Below are 20413 nucleotides of genomic sequence, written 5' to 3'. Positions count from 1 at the left end.
TGAATCCGCTAAATTCAATCTCACTGCAGGGAGTGTGACTTCTCATTCCAGTTCACAAACTGCAACAGACTTAACAGGCCCAAGCATGAAACCGGAAAATATTGTTCTGATTTGTCCTTTACTATTTCAGTCTTAAGTGTTAAATTAGAAGACATTATAAAAGAAAAAGAAGAAGGAAAAAAAAAAAAGGTCTTTCTTGGTTAAAAAGGATCTTTTAACCAAGGAGCCAACATAAATGCAAAAAGATATCCAGGGAAGCACATCCATGAACAGAAAATCTACGGGCATTTTCTGTGCCTCTTAACTTGACCCATCAAGGCAGGGGGGAATTCTAATTTATAGCAGTAAAGTCCAAAGCATATCTAACACTGAACATGAGAACAGTGAATTCAAATTTAAATAATATTTCCCATTCACAACAGCTAAGCACCCAAATAATTTCTATAGTTTGCTACCTTAAACCCCTGAAAAAATAAAATAAAATAATCTATTGGCTTTTTGGTAATAACAATAAATACTTTGCACCTCTCACTTGGTAAAAACAAAACAAAACAAAACATTAGACTACGGAAAATAATTAGGAAGCCAGGCACTGTACTGGGCAGAATTAAGCACTTGCTATAATTAAAGTAATTAAACCAAGCAAAGTTCAAGAGCTAACTCTACCTGGATAACAGCCAGCAATTAAGAAGTCAGTATGTTGAATAACTACTCCACCCAGACTTTTATATCTAATTGTTCTGGGGTTTTCTCTAAATATGTTTAAATGAAATTTCAGGCCTTCCTGGTTTTCATGAAATTTACTAAGAGCCCCAAGCGATGTTTTTGTGCTGCAAAATATTGTGTCCTCCCCTCCTCACTTCCAAAAAAGATTTCTTTCTACAAAGACAGAAAACGGGATGCAAGCCTGTCTCCCTCTCAATCACACAAGAAACAAGTGTGGAAGGAAGCCTTTGTGCCAATAAAGCTGCAAAGCAAACTTTGTATTTCTAATTCCATTCATAGCCAGAACTGGTGTAGAGTTGAAAGAGACTTTAAAAGAGCGTCCTTCTTTTAGACAAATAACGGACTGTTTGTTAAAGGAATTCTGGGAAACACAGATCTTAAAAGACATGGGAGGCAAGGAAGTTGACCGATTCAAAATTTGACTTAGTTACATTTTCCTACAAACACTTCTTCTCCCTCAAGGCTTGGTAGCAGCTTCTGTCTCAACAAAAAGACAAGTACAGAATTTGCCATTCACATTTTTCTTTTAACATTGCCCCATAAAGCAATTCTTCCAGCAGGAGGTAAATGAGAGACCCAAAACAACTTTAAGGGAGATGGTCTTTTACAACTGTTTTATTAGACTATTGGATCTGGCCAGTCACCTCTGATCAACTTTAATTATTAAAATCTGAACACAGGGCTATTAAGTACAGGCATACTACTGCAAACTGAAAAGAATTAAAGGGATAATTACAGGCAGCAAGTATCATTACAATCTCTCATGATTTTTAATTATTTTTTTCTAAACTACCTAATTTCATCTCTTTGTGTTTTAAGAAAGTTTTAGAAGCACTTTACAGAGCAGGCACATGTGCTTAGCACATCAATTTAGATCTGATACTCAATTTCCCTTCACTCAATTTCCATAAGCTTCCCTCTCCATTTCTCTTGCAAATGTGAAGGAAACACATGAAAACAAAGGCATCGTTATAAAGTAGCGTATTGGCATGCTTCATTTCTCAAATTAAACAAAAGTAGGTGGAACGAGCCTTACTGAAATAAGGCAAGTAAAAACCATAGGCATTGGGTTTTTTTCTTCTCTACCTTATGTCAGGAAAACATATTTACAGTTTGTGAAACGTATCTTGCAGAATATATTGAAAGGTATTTTTCATTGACAACAAGCTAAATATATAACTATTACCAGAAATGCTAGACACCTGTATGAATTAAATTCAAGAATGTAATTACTGAATGAATTCAAGAACGTAAGTTAATACTAGCAAACCTTCCCAGTTTTAAATTATTGAGAGCACCAGTCAATTCCATCTTCAAAGATTTACAAGTATTTGCATCTAAATTATGTTTTATGTTAAATCTAAATATTAAGTTGTCAAATGTTTGCATGTAGGCTCTAGCCTTTGGCTATTCATACAATTCTTTAAAACTGTACATACCTGCAGGATACTGAAAAAAGCCTAGCATCTAGCAATGCCAAAGAAATTGCTCTAAGGGCAAATAAAATGAAGGAATAACCTTCTAGAGATAAGATCATTCATGCTTCCAATCCAAAGAATTTAAATATACACAAAACTTGATCAAAGCAAGCTTTCCCTCAATATGCAACTGTCCCCAGGGCCCCTTTGCAGGTGTTCTAGCTTCCTGTGCCTGCAACTGCCAGGCCAACATGAAGGCCCCAGTCAACTCAAGTACCTATATATTTCTGAACCCCCCAACTCCACCTGGAATGTTATCCAATATAGCTGTAAATTCTGCAGTATTCCTCAAAGACAATTTAAAGTCCGTGATACAAGTGTCCAAAGATTGTCCAATTTTTAAGCACACAACAATAAGCAATGCTTTTAAAATCTCTTCGAGACTTAGTGCTAAGACTGGTTAATAGCTTGTCACTGATCCTTTCAATCCATCAGTCCAGTCTACAACTGGCAATAGTTGTTTTTTTAGCAAACTATACAACACAATGCCCCAATTTTAATCCCATTTATCACAGAAATTTATTCTGATTTAATTTAGAAAAGTAATCACACAAGGTCTGAAATTTGTATTCTACAGCACGTATTTATTCATTAAGATTTGGCAGAAAATAACAAAAAAAATCTCCCTTGATCTTTCTTAAATTATTTGTTAATTCAAGTTAGAAAACAAGTCAATCTTAACATTTTTAAATGTAACTTTCATCACCAAGCACCAACAGCAACCCAACCCTGTTGCAGGCAACTTGTCAGTAATATGTTAGATATAAAAATTTGCAGTATAACCTACCTGTAGTGGAACTAGATAAACTAGCAGCATGTTATTGTATACGTTTAGTTTAAATCATGCATCCCAGGCTTCCTCAATGCCAAGATTCTATCCAGTCTATCCAAACAAGTTACCTCTAAAATGTTCAGTTCTCAAAGACATCATGCCTCAATAAACACCAAGTAAAGAAGGTGAAAGGAGTTCTGCTCATTTATGTATTTGCAGAAGAATTAACAACTATTCTTCAAGCAGCTAGTATTTTTTTTCCTTGAAATTACCTAAAATAATTGCACTTACTCCTTCACAATCAGATACCTCAGAAAGCATTTGATCACATCTCTGTATATATAAAATTTGTTTGGCACCTGTCCAACTTGGTTTTATAACATTAACAGCAATTAGTCTAAGTAAAAAGTTAAGCTACTGGAAACACAGTTATTTTTACTTCAAATAAAGCCCAGTACGAAGGGTTTCTGCCCTGCACAATATTTCTTCCCAGTGTCTTCTCATAACAAGCCATATGTGCATCAAGATTGAATTTGAGCTTTGTGAATGACACTGATATTCACTTTAAGCTAATGTAGTGATGGTATCAACCTGTAGCCCAATACAAGGCCTTCTGATTCTAATGGAATCGATCAATATTTCAGGAGGCATTCATAATTTATGACCAAGCAGACTAGCAAAGACTATAATCCTAAGAATACATAGTATTTCCTGTTGGATCTTAAAACTTTAATGTTTATCAATAATGAAACCTGCATTCTAGGCTTTGCTCTTTAAATCGTCTACACACTTTTACAAGCAACGTCACATTAGTATTACAAATCCAAATAATACAAGATACAGAGTTTGGTAAATGAAAAACAAATTTGCTTCCTTGGACTGCCTATCAAGGAAATTAAGAGTGTAACACCTTATTAAAATATTCAGTGGTAGAATATCAGCTAATATGCTTTATTAACTTCTACAGTCCAACATTCCTCAAAAAACTGTATGATTTTATGTATCAATTTTAATATTACATATAAGTAATTTCTACACATGTAACATTATTAATTTAAAATATCTTTTAAAATTCTTCGTATTTAGTTCATGTTTAAGTATACAGTTTGAGGTATTAGACAAATCATTTCTCATTTTCTCAAAACTCAGAACAGGATTATGAAGAATTTTAAATCCAGTTTTATTTATCACGTGAACTGATCCCTATTGCAGCAAAGGCAATAATCTAGTAGATCAGCAGTGTAATTATCGCTGTTGGAGGCTGATTTTTTTTTCAGGATGTTTTTCATTTTCAAGGGTGATGGGTTTTTTTTCAGTTTTGTTTATGGTGGATATGTGGACCAGACAAGCTAAGCTAAGAAAAACTTATTTAGTGATTTCTGTCTATGGTTTATTAGCTAAGAGTTGTACACTGTCTGCTAACAGTGAAGAGTTCAGTAACTTACTCAAATGGAGAAGGACAATTAAGGGATAAAAGCTGCATAACCTAAGGTGCGGAGCTCTGGATTTGTAACTGCTGAATTGTTACCTCTGATTACGAAAACATTCTGGGATTCCCCTCCCTTCTGTTCAGCACCAAAGGGAGAGCTGAAACTATTTAGATTAAAATGAAGCAATTCAAAACTTCAAGAGTTATTTATTGTTAGCTGTTTGAATGACCAACTAATGACCTGCTTAAATTCTGACAATAAATGCAACAGCATTGGACTTGCTGCCATTTCACTGAAGAGTAATTTTATCAAAGCTTACTTCAAAGATACCATCCCCTTCAGAGGACAATAGTACATAATTAATCAACTATGTATTAAGTTTTCTTGTGTCATTCTTTACAGATTAATTCTTGGTAACAGTAGTCAGCCCTACATATTACCCCGAATAATGGTTTATGAATTTTAGCATCTACTAAAAACAAAAAATATTTTTTCATTGCACAATTAAATATAAAGGAAAATTACATACATAAGAACAGTTAGAAACAGTTTGCAGGTTAAAGTAAATGAAAGTACAGGAATACCCAACACCTACTCTAAGACATTTCCTAGTAACATGAACTGGACACTATGCATAACGTCAGGCACCATTTCTTTGGCTTCAGTGGACTACAGAGCAAAACCTAAAAAGAAGCACAAACTGCATGAGATTCCACCTCTGTCATTAATCACAATTCAGCAAAATCCCTTATGATAACGTTCACTCATCTTAAAATTTCAAACTAAAGTCATCACAGAACTGCACAGGTTGGAACCTCTGGAGGTCATCTAACCCAACATCCCATGCAAAGGATGTCCAGTTACAGCAGATTGCTCAAGAACTTATCCAGTAGAGTTCCAAATGTATCCAAAGACCGGACATCTCACAGCCTCTCTGGGGTCCTATCTCAGTGCTTGCCAGACCTCACGTTAAACATGTTTATCCTTATATCTCAGCAGAATTTCCCACATTTCAACTTGTGTTTACTGCCTCTCATGCAATCCTTGTGCACCTCTGAGACAAGCCTGGCTCCATCCTCTCCACAGCCTCCAAAGCAGTAATCGTGATAGCAATAAGCTCTCTCAAGACTGAGCAAACCGTGATCTCCTAGAGTCATTTTCTATCACATGCTTCAGCCCCACAACCATCTTGGTGGCCCTCCATTTGGCTTCCCAAGGAATGCCAATGCCTTTCTTATACCAGACAGCTCAAAGATGGACACAGCACCCAAGATGCTGTCTCGCATGTGCTGAACAGAAGGGAACAGTCCCTTCCCTTGATCCACTGGCTACACTATTGCTAACACAGCCCAGTTACTCACCAAGTGTTAAGGATTTAAGACCTCTGCAGATTATTTTTTTTTATATTATGTACTTGCACAAAACAAAGCAGCCTCAAAATGTAACTAGGAAAAGAAAACCACTCTGACAGCCCCATTATTTAGTGTAATTCCCTGAAGACCATTGAAAATCCAGCACTGAAAATTACCAGCACTGCAACTAAGATTTTAAAACAGCACTGCCTTTGCACCCCTGATCTTTTCCACTTCCCATGGCACACTTCCCTTGCGTCAGTGCATTCGTCTGGGTGACTGATTATCAGATCCCTTAGGAAGAGAAAAAAAAATGGTAGGTTAAAGTTTCAAAAGGCATAATGAAACAAAGACTCAGAGAATCTCTCTCAAGACAGAGGGATTTCAGCTCTTCTCTCCCTACCCCACCAGCTCCTTATAGATTCACAGTCTTAGTTTCAACCATAGTCCCTTAACCAAATTCACCAGATAAGTATATGAAAGTCTGTGGGAAGGCAAAGCAGGCATGGGAGACAACAGGCAAGTAAAACGCAAGCCTGCTTCGTTCAGCCACAGCACCAATTTTTCAGAGATCTTACATACAAGATTCAGAAACTTGAGTTTTGTCTCACCAAAACGAGGTGCTGAAGGCAATCCCCACTATTTAGTCAGATGACAACTTGAGTACCAAATCCCAGCACTATATGGAAGGAAACTCTTCAAAATATACAGGGTTTTTTTCTTCAGTGCTTTCAGAAAGAGCCAGATGCAACACTTGTCAAGTTCTGGCACTTGAAGGTGGACCCTTTTTAAACTGATGCAGTTACAGCATCTAAAGGTTTAGGTAATATAGCCATACAGCCCGACCATTTGGCAAAAACTGGCTTTGATGCCAGGGTCATCGAAGCTTCACATGAATTCAGTGCCAACAAGGAAATCAGGTGGTTTCAGGGTATTACATGATTTTTGGTTTATTTCCTCCTTTATTAACTTGGCAAGTATAATCTTAGACTAATGAGCTGTAAAACACTGAATATTACAGATCTTAAAGCAATGCAATTAGAACTCTAATGTTGCCCTTTAAAGCCATGAGAGAGAAAACATCTCATTTGTTTTACTGTGCCCTTTAACAGCCATACCGGAGGGACACCCAAAACAGCAGAATGCTGCACTGGCAAAATTAACCGATATGCAATTAGGTGCAAGACTCGGGTTCAATTCATTAAGTTCCATCCTGCCTTCCCCTAGAATCATTCCCAAGAGAAGGAACAACATAATCCTCTTCTGCAATATTACCAACAAATTTGTATAAAGTTCCCCATTTTAGCAGCTTCTGTGAGGACTGAAAAATCACAAAGTTCTTATGGTAAATTTACATGTAGTCTCCAAACTAGAAACCAAAAACTGCACATCTACTATTATCCGTAAAACTCGAAAGTATTTTAAGAAATTAATGTGAAAAGCTTAAGTTACAAGCAATTCAAGCACTATTTTAGATTATCAACAATTTCATTATTTTTCACATCAGTTACTGTTACTGAAGCAATGCTTCAAGTATGTGTAAAATATCAGTATCACAAAGGTATGTCGTCAGATACCAAATTTTTTTAAAATAATTATGGAGGTGTCAGATTTCTTCAGAGGAAACATTATGATTGGTTTCTCCATGAAGTTCATCAATTCCAAAACTGAAGCAAGGTCAACATTCTCATAAATGCACATACTCCTAAGGATATTAACTAACAAAGTGCATATATGTGACTATTAGCTCAGTAGCTGTCTCTGACCAAAGTAATGAGCCACTCCAGACAGCAATGCAGACACCCTCGCCACACCCTTCCATTGCAAGAACCAGTGCAGCTGAAAGTGTTGAAAACAAGCTGGACAAACCCCATCTGACACACAAATACCACAGCACTGCACTCCCCAGCGCATCCAGAAACCCAGCAGAGGTTTAATTTATTTTGCTTTCTACAGAGCCAACCTGTATCTAGCCAGGTTTATCTGTTCAGATTTCATGCCTTGCAAAAGTATTTGTACCAGCTGGGAAACACAAACTATCCCTGGAAGCAGTAAAGCTGATGTCTAGGCAATCTTGTATCTCAAGCTGGTATAATACACTACCTGATATCTTACAATCCAACTTAAAATAACTAAGAATAGATTATTGTGTTTTACATGACAGTAATCAAGATGCACTAAAAGCAGATTAAATCTAATGCAACAACAAAAAACAAGTTTACGTAATAAAAAGTCTGACCTTTTAAACTATTAAGTGCATTACTAAATCATCCTCATGTGAGGAGCTCAATTTCAGACAATAGTATGAGTCATTTGAGTAAACTTGTGTTTGGAAAACTTGCCTAAGTAGGGTTGGAAGAGCTCCATCGTTTAACTCTTTCCACTAAAGAAATATAAAAATGCCTTACTTTTGAGAAACCTAACAGATCTTTGAAACTCAGTAGAGACAAAATAAACACATAAAAAATACATTAAAATTTGAAAACAAAGAAACACAAGGACTAAGTTATCTGTTCAGTATTTCTTACAAAGCCTCCACCTACTTAAATATATTTTTCGTCTTTATGTATGACTAGAAATATCAGGAGTTCTTCATGTTCTTTCTTAGGGCATTCATGCTCCAATTCATTAGTCTGAAAATACTGCCCCAAAATAACACTTTATTTTCCTCATTCTATCATATAGGCAAGTCTTACTGATTTGATCAACACTGACTGCGACACTGGCTCTCTTACCCCAGAAACAATGTTTTACTGCCAGAATGTGCTGTTTTGATCCCTCCCCACTTTCAATTTCAGTTACTATTGTGAGGAATCAGCAGATCCAAAAAGCAAGGTAAGTGGGACAACTTTGACAGGTCTGAAATAAAGATTTAAAACTGAAACCAACTACCAGTTCAGAGTACTTTGCCATCATAAACAAGTCCATAGTATTGGTCCAGAAAGGACCAAAAAAATGTCTGATGCCCACTAACCACTATGATAGCTCTTCCTGTCCCCCAAATTGAAATCTTTGGTGCAAAGGACACATTCATGGGGAAAAAAATACTGTGCCATGTAAGAGATTTAAATAAATAAATAAATAAGTAAATAAATAAATAAATAAGCAACAAACTCAAGGACATGGATGAAAAAGCCTAGATGCTCCCAGGAAAGGATCACACACTGCAGTAATACAAAGATAAAAACCCCTTTACGTTATCAGCCTGATCCAGAAGAACGTTCAAATAAATGGAACTTAAGAAACAGCCACCTAATTATCATGAACATTTGCAGGAGATGCAACATTTCTGCAGTGCAGCCATTCGTCCCAGAATAAGACTCCGCTTCCTCATACAGAAAGAAGCAAAACCTGCTCATTTGGCAGACCCCAGTCCACAGGTCGACTTGAATTAAATTTAGTTCACACCATGGAAAAATACTGGTCTATGCAAGATCTGGTTTACCCTTCCTGAAGACAGCGCAGTCTTTCATGAAGTAACAGGGATCACCTCATCACAACACCTTGCCATTAAGGCAGCATGCAATCTCTGGCTGAGCAGACCTCTGTAAAAGCCTGCAGAAAGACTCGTAGCAGAAATAATATTGTTGCTATGAATTAAATGAATGGAAACATGTGAAATCACTGGAAAAAACAGAACAAGGGTTAAAAGAATGACCTGTACTGATTATGAGCAATCCTGTTAGGACCAGTGTCCTGAGAGAAGTAAAACCGTGGAATGGGTTGTTTATACCAAAACCAGAAGGCCTGCCCTCTGTAAGACCACAGCACAGTGACTCATCAGCAGAAGCTCCTGCCTCTGTAACATCTGGATGATGGAAAGTTGGAGCATATCACATATGACATTCATTTTCCTGTATGACTGACAGGAAAGCAGACATGTAGTTTTAAAAAACAAACAAAAAAAATCAACCCAGAAACAAGCATGAACTTCACTTGAGACACTTAGGATTTACGGAGACTTCAGACTCTTGCATCAAAGGACCATTTATATATAAATCTGAATACCTTAAAAGGTCTGTCCAAAGACTAGCTCATCATCCTCAATGAGAAAGCCTCAGGGATGTGGTGAGGATCTGATAGCCAGCATCTCTTGCATTACACAAGAGAGGTCCTGGCCAGCACAAATATGCACACAACTCGGTGCCTGCAAGTATTATCAGTACAACATGTGAGAGAATGAAATTATAACAGAATGAGTGGAAGCAGGTAAAATCAGCATCACTTTCCCCTTCCATAAGATCCTACGCTGAATTTTCTTCTACAAGTCATTCTCCAAATCTTTAAAAAATGGGATTGGACCTTCAAACAAGACACAGTTCAAAACCACAGCGTAATTCCACTGATACTTCTGCAAAAATACTTTTTGTAAAGCTTGGATAGGAGAAAGCAGAGTACAGAGTACAAAAAAAAAAAAAAACTCATTAAATTCTGAATTATTTTCAATCTTCTAATATGTAATTGAATGTTTGGTATAAATTAAGTCAGCAAAATTCATTTTCTGCTTTTCCAACTCTACCTTTAATTCACAGTTGTAAAGGCCTCAGCAAAGCATACCAGTATTGTCTTATTTCTAGAAATTAATTGTTACTTAGCTAGAAGTTAACCAGAATTTCTGTTTTGAAGACCTTTGCCATCATTCTCCTGAGGACAAGATGTACCCTCTTAAAAAGACTGCCATAGGCTCAAGGAAAACAGTAAGTTAGAGAAATTTACTGAATCTTGGAAATCCAAGGGGAAGGGGGGGGGGGGAAGAGGAATCATGACACCTTATTTATATCTTAGTAAAGAAGAACATCCATCTCAAAATTTAGCAAATTTTTCAGCTTTTTAAAAGCAATTTAACTGAATAAGCTAACTGGCATACTAACATCAAGAAGTTATGATTTGAAATGGTGTAAATAATAGATCAGAACGAGCCATCGGCACTTCTATGGGCAAACATGCATCAACAGATACGGTATCAGGTAATATAATAACTATGTATCTCCAAATTAGACCTTTTTCCTCTCCCGTTCCTCCCGTGGTCCTGCGCCCCCCCCCCCTCCCACCCCATTTTTTTATTTGTATTAACTCCTAAAAAGCCCTAGCCTATTTCTTTTGGATACCAATTACACAGTTCCTTGTTACTGACAGAAAAGATGTTTCAGCTCTTACTTTCTACTTAAATACAAGGATTCTTTGACGTGCTATAGAAACAACATTCTCCTATAGGTTAATTAACGTTCTACTAAGAACGGAAATTTTCTTTCTTTTTTTCCCCACAGCACAAGTAGCCAAGGAAGCGAGGAGTTCAACACAGAACATAGACAAAAAACTATTTTATTAGATACAGTCACTAAATATTTATTTACTTTTGGAAGAAAAGTTTCAAGCTACTCACTCTCATACAATGCTAACCAATAATGCAGTAGTATTTATCATACTTCACACATAATGCACAATAAGCCAACTTTTTTTTTTAAGCCACCATAAAAACAAATAGAAAACTTACCTTCTTCTGGTACCAAACTATAGCATCAGTTACTTTGGACGCCATTTATTCCACTGAATTCACAGAGTCATTTTAGGCTGTTAACAGAAAAAGACAGAACTTTACTTCCACTTTCCCTATGAAGGACAAAACAGGGAATGTATAAACACTCCCATTACCTGCAAAGCATTGAACAGCTATATTTACTTTACAGCTTGTCTCATTTTTTTAGTACAAGTTTGGTTTTTCTCCTCTAAATAAAAAAATAAAAACCCAAACAACCTACAAATCTGCTGCTACAGGAAATCAGAAGCCTCAGTTTTGTCCAGTCTTCCCAGTAAAATACAGGTGCCACAGAGATGATCTGTTACTGTCTCATGAGAACCACATGAGAGTGTTTTTTTTTCTTGCCTTTTTTTTTCTGACAATTAAGCAACCTACAGTTATTACCACAGTGCAGTATTCTGAAGTCCTGGAATAACTGTGTTATAAAATGCAAGAAAATGTCATACAGACTATGAGATATATTTCAAGAGGAAAAAAAAAAAAAAATCAGTGCTAGAACTCTAATACTTATAAAGTTAATATACTCACGAAAACAATGGACTAAAACTAAGACAAAAGGAGGAAAACCAAGGAAAAGTGGTATTTTCATTTTAACAGTAAAAAATAGCAGCAGTGCTAGTTAATCTTTGAAGTCAATATCATTAGTTTCAATGTGGAAGAAAAAAATATTTAAAGAAAAACCTTTCAGCCTACATAAAACATTCCCACGATGAAAATGAATTTTAAAAGTATTCTTTTGTGTAATCATTCAGACAGAGTTAGTTCAGGAAAAAAAATGTAAGAATAAAGAAAAAAATATAAAAACGCCTTCAGATTTAGAAATATTGTCTTTATACAAAATTGTGTATATTCTCTCATGCTGGACATTCTGTAAAATCAAAGGAAAGTTTAGGTGAGAATTACAGAACCCTTTCCAGATATTTCATTATAATATGCAAGTTTTTCCAGATATAAATGTATTATCATTTAAAAACCTCAAATATTTCATAAATAAATTACTTCAGCTATTAACTGATTAATAACATTTAAATTAGTTTAGTACCTACATTTCAAACAGTTAATTAAGGCAGGACACAGCCAGTGGAAGAAAAGAAAGAATGAAAAAAACCTGTTAAAATCTTTGCCAAAAAATCTGAATACTTTTGTGTTTAATAGTCTTTTGCGTCATTGATTCCCTTTAAAAATATACGTATGTAAATAAATATGCCATCCTTAAGTCCAATTAAAAAAAAATAAAAAGTCAATGGTGCACATTTAACATCAGTTGGTAAAAGCTTAAGTCTTCAGCTCTACCTACGAGTCAGCATCCCTCCTGGGTTTTTGCAAAAAGTTTAAGAATGTTATTTTTATATAACTGCACCAAATATTCAGCATGCAAGGAAATTCCTATTTTGTTCTCTAAAGCTATAAATTCCTAACAAATTATGCAAAAGGCTTTGAAAAAGTGAGTACAAGTGACTTCAAAATATTAAACAAGTTTTCCAGACTTACTATCTGAACAATTCCAGAATCAAGCATAATTGATAAAGTCAATACAAGAAGACTTCTTAAACAAAACTTTGTAAACACAGTTTCACAGAATCAGATGGCTAAGGTTGGCAGGGACCTCTGGAGGTTGCCTGGTCCAACCCCCTGCTCAACCAGGGCCACCTAGACCAGGCTGCCCAGGACCATGTCCACACGGCTTTTGAGTGTCTCCAAGGATGGAGACTCCACAGCCCCTCTGGGCAGCCTGTACCAGTGCTCGGTCACCCCCACGGTAAGAAAGTGTTTCCTGATGTGCAGATGGCACCTCCTGTGTTTCAGCGTGTGCCCGTTGCCTCTGGTCCCGTCACCAGGCGCCACTGGAAAGAGCCTGGCTCTGTCCTCTCCGCACCCTCCCTGCAGGTATTTGCATACATTGGTCAGATCCCCATGAGCCTTCTCCTCTCCAGGCTGAACAGTCCCAGCTCTCTCAGCCTCCCCTCACAGGAGAGACATCCCAGCCCCTTCATCTTCATGGCCCTTCAGTGGACTCTCTCCAGTATGTCCGTGTCTCTCTTGTAGTGCGGAGCCCAGCACTGGACCCAGCACCCCAGGTACGGCCTCACCAGTGGTGAGGAGGAGTAGTGGTAGTTTAGCCCCCAAACACCAAGCCATGCATCAAGCACACTTCCAAGACTGACTGATCTCAGAAAAAAAACATGATTAAGGGGTATATTTCTGATAAAATTATCACATCATAACATTGTCAGTATCAACAACAATACTGCACCCTATATTTCTTCATGAAAGGAAACAAGAATTATTAATCTGCAGGCAGGTTTTATAGTGAAAGATAAAAGCTGATCTTTGTCTTCAAAACAAAGAGAAAAGACATTTGTTTACAGCATTTGCACAGATAAGAATAGCAAAGAAAAATACAACATCCAACAGATGGGATGGAAACTGAAACAACAATAAATTAAAATAAGTGTCTTTATGAAATGCCTAAGCATTAGAATAACTCGTGACACTTTTACACTGTTAATCACCAAATATCTCAGATTTTTTTAAAAAAAGCAGATATTAGATTACATGATCATAACAGCTGTTGTTGCAAAAATCACAGATACTCCCTCTACAAAAGCCTTATCAACACTGCCATCTTCCAAGACATTTCTCGGAAAGAAAAGATGACCTTCCAGAAGACTCAGTTCTGCACTGACACCTGTTTATTCAGTCTTCCCTGACTCGTGTAAGGATGTACTCATATTTTATGCGTTGCATTATTTTAAAGACACTGTATTTAATGTCTGGATACGCATCACACACACAAATATGTATGTAGCAATACAGACTGATTTAGCAAATAGATTGCTTCTATACCAGCTCCTGAGGATTTCTAAGAAACGTAATACCATTCATTTTCATGTTTCCGAAAGCTTTTTCAAAAAATAAGAGAAATTAAATACCCAAAAGGAAATACTATTTAAGATTTCTAAGTGTCACTCCAATATCATTTATACAACTTCAGATAAAACAGAGACTACTACACAATAGAAAAAAATGTCTTTGAAAGAGCTTAGACAATCACTAACAAATTTCAGAAATATTAGGACACTGACTTTTGGTACAACTGAGCAAACGAACACTGCAATTTTTCCACTGTTGATAATACCGTTGTGTAAGTCACACCAAATCAGCTTTAAAGCTAGCAGCCACGACTGTGTCAACATCTGTAATTGTTTCTGACCTATTTGTTTCTGATAATAGTAGCAGTTTTCCTAAGAGCAACTATCAATTACTAAGAATTCACTGGCACAACAAATATAAAAATATTTCTATCATATAAAGCATGGAGCCCAACAAAGACTTTGATATAACTTGGCATATTACACAGACTGGTTACCCTTCTTTCTCACCCATACAAAGCTAAAAATAGCATTCGCTTTCTCATTTGAAAATCTGTTTAAGTAAATTTAAAGTAATTTGCTACATGGACAATAGACTCAACGTGACATAAAACCCTTAGCCATACACAGCCTTCACGCATAATATGACCTACATCACACAGTCACAACAAAAGCAGGCCCAGTGCTCGCAGCGGGGCCGATGTAGGAAGGATGCCGTACAGGTTTTGATCACACCTGCACCCCTCAACATCCTCTCCTTTGTGAACTCATCTTGGAGGATCTTTAACTCCTTATTTCTCTTAAGCCGACACCCACTCTCACATACAACGTACCTTGCTCCCTACCACCATAATGACAGGATAAGAAAAAGGTTGGAGAAACTCATCATTAGTAGTAAAGAACTAACTGTTGAACATGCACAGAAACCTTTGCCTCAACAGCTACAATAACTTGATCCCTCTCTCCCCAAGGTCAATGATTTTTCAGAAAACCAGCACTAACTTATGAATCCAAGACTTCCAACTGTGTCAAATACAGCTAAAATTGGACAAGCCATTTTAAAGGCAGCAGACTTTTTTTTTTGCAGTAGTTCTCAGATTCACTCAGAAACCCTTTGCCTCAAGAAACAATTAGACTGTAAGTATAATGAAGTAGGTTTATTATTAATTAATTTAATTTCTATCAATAAGCCTGTTATTTAGACTACCCAGAGTTTTCATATTTTTAAGGAACTCTCTACATTAAATCCTCCACAGAGTCTACTTTGGTGGTGTTTAAAGTATATTTGCATGCACGTTTGCATACACGAATACAAGGACGATGCTTACAAAAGTAATTACGACAAAATCACAGGATGGATGTCTCAAAAGACTTTACAGAGTTTGGTGCACCAAGCAAAAATACCTCTACAAGGAAATAGCAACATGCTTTCTTCAAAAGAGACACAACAATTTCTAAGACAGCACTAAAATGGAAGGAGGGGAAAAGGTTTAATTATTTTGGGACAGTTTTTTGCTTGCAGGGGCTGGGATTTGTCGGTGCTTTGGGTTTCTGGGGTGGTTTTTCTTGAGACAACGTAATGAATTTGATACACTTGGCCTGAAGCTACCTTACCTGGATGAGAAATGGATGGTAACAATTCAAGGCACCTAAGCTGCAGCCCTGGCTCTGACTCTGTATCTGCCCACAGCTCACTGAATACCTAGCCAGGAGACTAAGTATTGCAACAATTTCAGAACTCTGCATATTCATTATAAGTTAACATGTTATTCAGCTGACAATTTGTATTGATATTGATCCTGAAGTCAGACTGTACAAGTTGGGCTCTAAGGGCAAACGGGTAAAGTGAACAAATCAAAACAGCTGATACACATCCACAAGCATAAGCGAGCACTGCCTATTCTGCCTGTTTCTCCTCCCATCCTGCCCAGAGCTAGCCATTTGTTTCACGTTCTGTGTCGAACACCTGCATCTGGGACAGCCACCAGCTTTTGCACTCCTGCGCAGAATAACCACAGCAAGATTAACTTAATCTTAACTAGTGGAGATTTAAAAGCAACACAAAAAAATACTTCCAACTTCAGAGATCAGACAGAACATCCAAATATAAAAGCTTGATCACAACATCTCTGACATTCAACAGAGCCATTCACTACATCTTCACCAAACTCACAGTTAATACTATGAATAACAAGCAACATTTTTTGATCAAAACTTCATTAATTCCTTAAAACTGAAAATAGATGACTACCCAGTTTCAGTGATCCCTATTCCAAAGTGGTGTTTCTTGGCTGTTTTTTCCCATTTCAGAGCATAATCATATTCCTTTTTAAGTAAGTACATGCTACACCTTGCAATCAAATAAGCAGTTTTTCAAAAGCCACAGAAATCTATATTTAGATGGCTTCAGGTAGTTAAATGCTTATTTAAGCAATGTAGTGCTTATTGCATAAGATAGGATTAAATACTACAGTACAGATTTAAATAAATTCAGACTAAGTATATTTTAAAATATTTTACTCATTTCCACAGAGTTTTGGCGATCCAAGACAAACACATACATTTCCAAATGACATTCTACAGAAAATGAAATATATTCTGAACTCTGTCAGAAGTTCAGAATAAAACTGTGCTCCTCATAGTGACAAAGGCCAAAAATATTTACAATTTTTGGAAGAATATACAAGTGTAAGCAGTGTCAACTAGCAAAAGGGCATAATCAAAAATACAACACAAGCAAGGAAACATAGGCAGATAGTTGCTTTCCTTGCCTGTAAACACTGTGAATCACTAAGAATTTCAAGGAACCTGTTTCCTTTATAACAATCCCAACCTGAATGGCCAGGATACCATCCAGATGTTGAGTCAAGACTTGAACGTCCTTGCCAACTTCATCACTCCATGATCATAATGAGTTGAGATGTTTGCTAGACACCATTAGGAGTAAAATTGCAGAGTTGTGGTGTTTGTCTCAAACGTGTTTTTAAAAACGCCATTGATTTTTATTACCTTCAGAAGAAGCAGCAAATTAAAGGCAGTTTTTAAAAAGTTACTGCGTAAAGTCGTGAGAATCCTAGAACTTGGTTTCAACTGCTTTCCACAACAGAACTGTTTTACCATTACATTAGATCATCTATACTACAGTTGCACAATTTCACTAAGATTTCCTGATACGAAGAGTAAGAAGAGAGTAAAGCCTATGGCCTAAACTAATAATTTTCTAGCAACAACTGTAATCGCACAAACTCACTTAAAAGTAAAACATTGTATCTGCTGACGCATAGCTAGAAAGTAACTTTAATGAGGAAAAAAACCCTCACTTTCTAGGATCAAAATAGAAGTTAACTTTATCATCAAATCATTGATATTGTTTGATACTTTAAGTTCATTTTAAATGAGCCAAATAAACAACTTAGTCATATTAAGCATCTGCTATTGACTAGAAAGCTGCTTCTGCCATGACAAAACAAACCAACACAGCTATCAATGTAATGCAGATACACCACTAAAACTTAAGACGAGTCACCCTTCCTATGCTCAGATCCATGAGAATTCTTCCACTGCCACCAAGAACAGGATTAAACCCTTGAAGCAATGTTTCAAAAGACACATTCTTTTCATGTGCGTTACAAATAAACCATTAAACCTACATTTCATTTTTTAGAGGAACATCAAATACTATATAATGCACACAGTGTTCTGTTTAAGTACTTTATCTATGCATCGCTGTTCTCAAAACAGCATTTCAGAATTGCAAATTGTATACAAGCAAATGAGAAAGTTGTCACTCCCAGGTTCACACCTTTAAGTGGAAATTTTATCTCGTTCCTTTCAGCTAGCCTTAAGAAAATCTGAAGCAGCCAAAGGGAAAGGGGGAAAAAAATAAATTTTTAAGAAAAACATAACCAGACACTTGCAAACCTAAGGATCATATCCAGCAACCAGCAGAAGTACTCTTGCTGCCATGCCAGCCAAGGCCCCCCCAAGTTGTTGCCTTACAATGCAAGGTCATGATAGTTTGTAAATAAAAAGGAATTAACATATTTTCTTTCCCAAAGGAACAGCATGATAATTTGTAAATAAAATGGAATTAACATACTTGCTTTCCCCAAAGAACACCAACAACTGCTAAAATTGGATACCAGCATTCCTAAGACACTGCTCATGAAAGAGAATGAATTTTCAAACTTTGTTCTTCATCTCAAAAAAAACCCAAACAAACAAACCAAACGCACAAAAACACCCCAAAAACCATCACCCTCAAACAACTGGTGGAAAAAAAACGTTGAACATCCCTAGATAAACATTTGGGGAGTTTTGTTGTTTGTTTGAGGAGTTCATCAGGCAGACAACTGCAACAATACAATACAAACCAGACCCTATGCTGGCTGCTGTGTATCAAGCCCTGTTCTTTACAAACACAGATGTACCAAACATGATATATCATGACAAATACAGACATTTGGCAGCACGTCCATACCTGCCTCTGCCTCCAGTAAGCTGTCAGTTACTGAATAACAAACATACTTTCTCAGGCCTCTGTATTCTGCCCACAAACCATGGTATCTGATCCTATTTCTGCCGCTGTGTATTTATTCTTCCTTATAAGCTTATGCCCTTTATCACTCACCATCCCAAGCAGGAAGCTCTCACAGTTGCAGCTGCAGCATAGAGCATGCAGCAAGAATCAGTTTTCAAGTTCTGATGGGATGCAGGCTTGACTTTACCGCCTCAACTTCCACAGTAAAAACACCAATATCTGAAGGACAAACTAGCAAGGAGCTACCACAGAAAATAACTGTCTCCCAAGGAATACTTGCTTTGCCAGTGAATTACACAACTGTCTGAAATAGTAGCAAAATATCGAGCACCAAGATTTCTGAGGTTTATTTCAAGTTCTGGGAAAAGAACATTGTGTGCAGTTGTTGCAACTGCTCTTAGCCATTTCTGGAATCTATGCCCTCAGCCTTAAGGTCTGTGCAAATTTCCTAATTTTGTTACATAACTGGTTTCTGTTCATGGCTCCATTTGAAGTGACATGACACGATTTCACAGATACCTTACTTGCAAAAATAAGGGGGGCGGGTGGAAGGACTCTACTGAGAAGTTCAGGATTCTACACCTCTCGTAATTTACTTCTGAGCCTGCTGCAGTATTTATTAATTAGCAAAAAGCTCCTAATATTTACACATATTCTACTGTTTAATGAAGTGTAAAAAATTTAAGCCCTTAAAGGGGACTATAATCCTCTTCTATAAGAGATGTTGGTTTCAAAATTCCCGTCAATCCAAATGTAATTGCTGTTAGCATGCTAGATCTACAAGCCAAGACACCTCCGAAAATGCTGCACTTTAAAAAAAAAAATAAAAATTAGAGGAAACACAATATATGGTTGCTCTCAAGTTCTGCTCTTTTTAATTCCTGGGGTTTTGTACTGAATACTACACACATACATACCTCATTAAACATATATACAACCTTCTAATGAGAAACCTCTGAAATATGGCATGTATACATCCGCTCTTAGAACCATAACAACTTTATTAAGGAACAGAATTTCTATAAATACTATGTTTTTCATTTATATATACACATTCTTCTTAACAAACCCTTAAAAAAATAAAAAAACCCAATGCCAAACATAGTGGCCACTTAGAAATAGAATGCTATGCTCCTTTTCTCCTCCTCGTGATTCTAAACACAACAGTAATTTCCTGCAACAATAAATCTTGCTCACTGAAAATACTGACTTGGTGTTTAGGAAGACGTGTTTATCTGCCACCAGGCAATGTACAGCAGAGTTGTGGCTTCTCGATGAGTACAGTCAGGAAGCTGAAAACCACTCCTAAATGACCAAGTTTGCATCATGTTCTACAAATAGTTATCCAGCAAGTTTTAGAAGCAGCTGAGGCATGAAGTAGCTGAGCTGTCAGGAAAAGGCTGCAGTCTCTTTTTAAACAGCCACTGTTCTGGGAACACAGTAGCAAATGCTGAGCTTATATTTTTTAAAAAGTCTCTCTTGCTTGGACTGAATCAAGCAAGGAATTGCAGCCTTACATGGGTATCTGGCAAGATCCCCAAAACAATCATTAAAAAAAGAATGCCATTACACCTGAAAGACTATCTGATAGTGTCTAATCAGTTTCTACAAAGGAAGATCACGTCTTAGTCTATCAATACTTCTGAACATATCAAACTGATAAACAAAAGCAAGTGATAAGACGCAGACTTTCAAAAAGCCTT

At 36.8% G+C, this 20413-nt stretch overlaps 1 protein-coding gene across 4 annotated transcripts in view; it reads right to left on the bottom strand.

Moving 5' to 3' along the window:
• PHTF2 (putative homeodomain transcription factor 2) overlaps positions 1-20413 on the bottom strand; it is a 73304-nt gene that overhangs the window by 46475 nt on the left and 6416 nt on the right. For 3 of the 4 annotated variants that reach the window (XM_056340592.1, XM_056340595.1, XM_056340594.1), the window contains exon 2: positions 11253-11329. In XM_056340592.1, coding sequence (XP_056196567.1) covers positions 11253-11297 — 45 coding nt within the window. In that variant the 5' untranslated portion in view covers positions 11298-11329. Of the gene's footprint in view, positions 1-11252; positions 11330-18650; positions 18680-20413 lie in introns of those variants that run through there. The other variant, XM_056340593.1, reaches the window with a different exon arrangement.

The sequence above is a fragment of the Falco biarmicus genome, chromosome 5 (assembly GCF_023638135.1).
Source record: "Falco biarmicus isolate bFalBia1 chromosome 5, bFalBia1.pri, whole genome shotgun sequence".
Classification (NCBI taxonomy): domain Eukaryota; kingdom Metazoa; phylum Chordata; class Aves; order Falconiformes; family Falconidae; genus Falco; species Falco biarmicus.
Note: the sequence above shows the minus strand (reverse complement) of the source record. Positions and strands in the feature narration are given on the sequence as shown.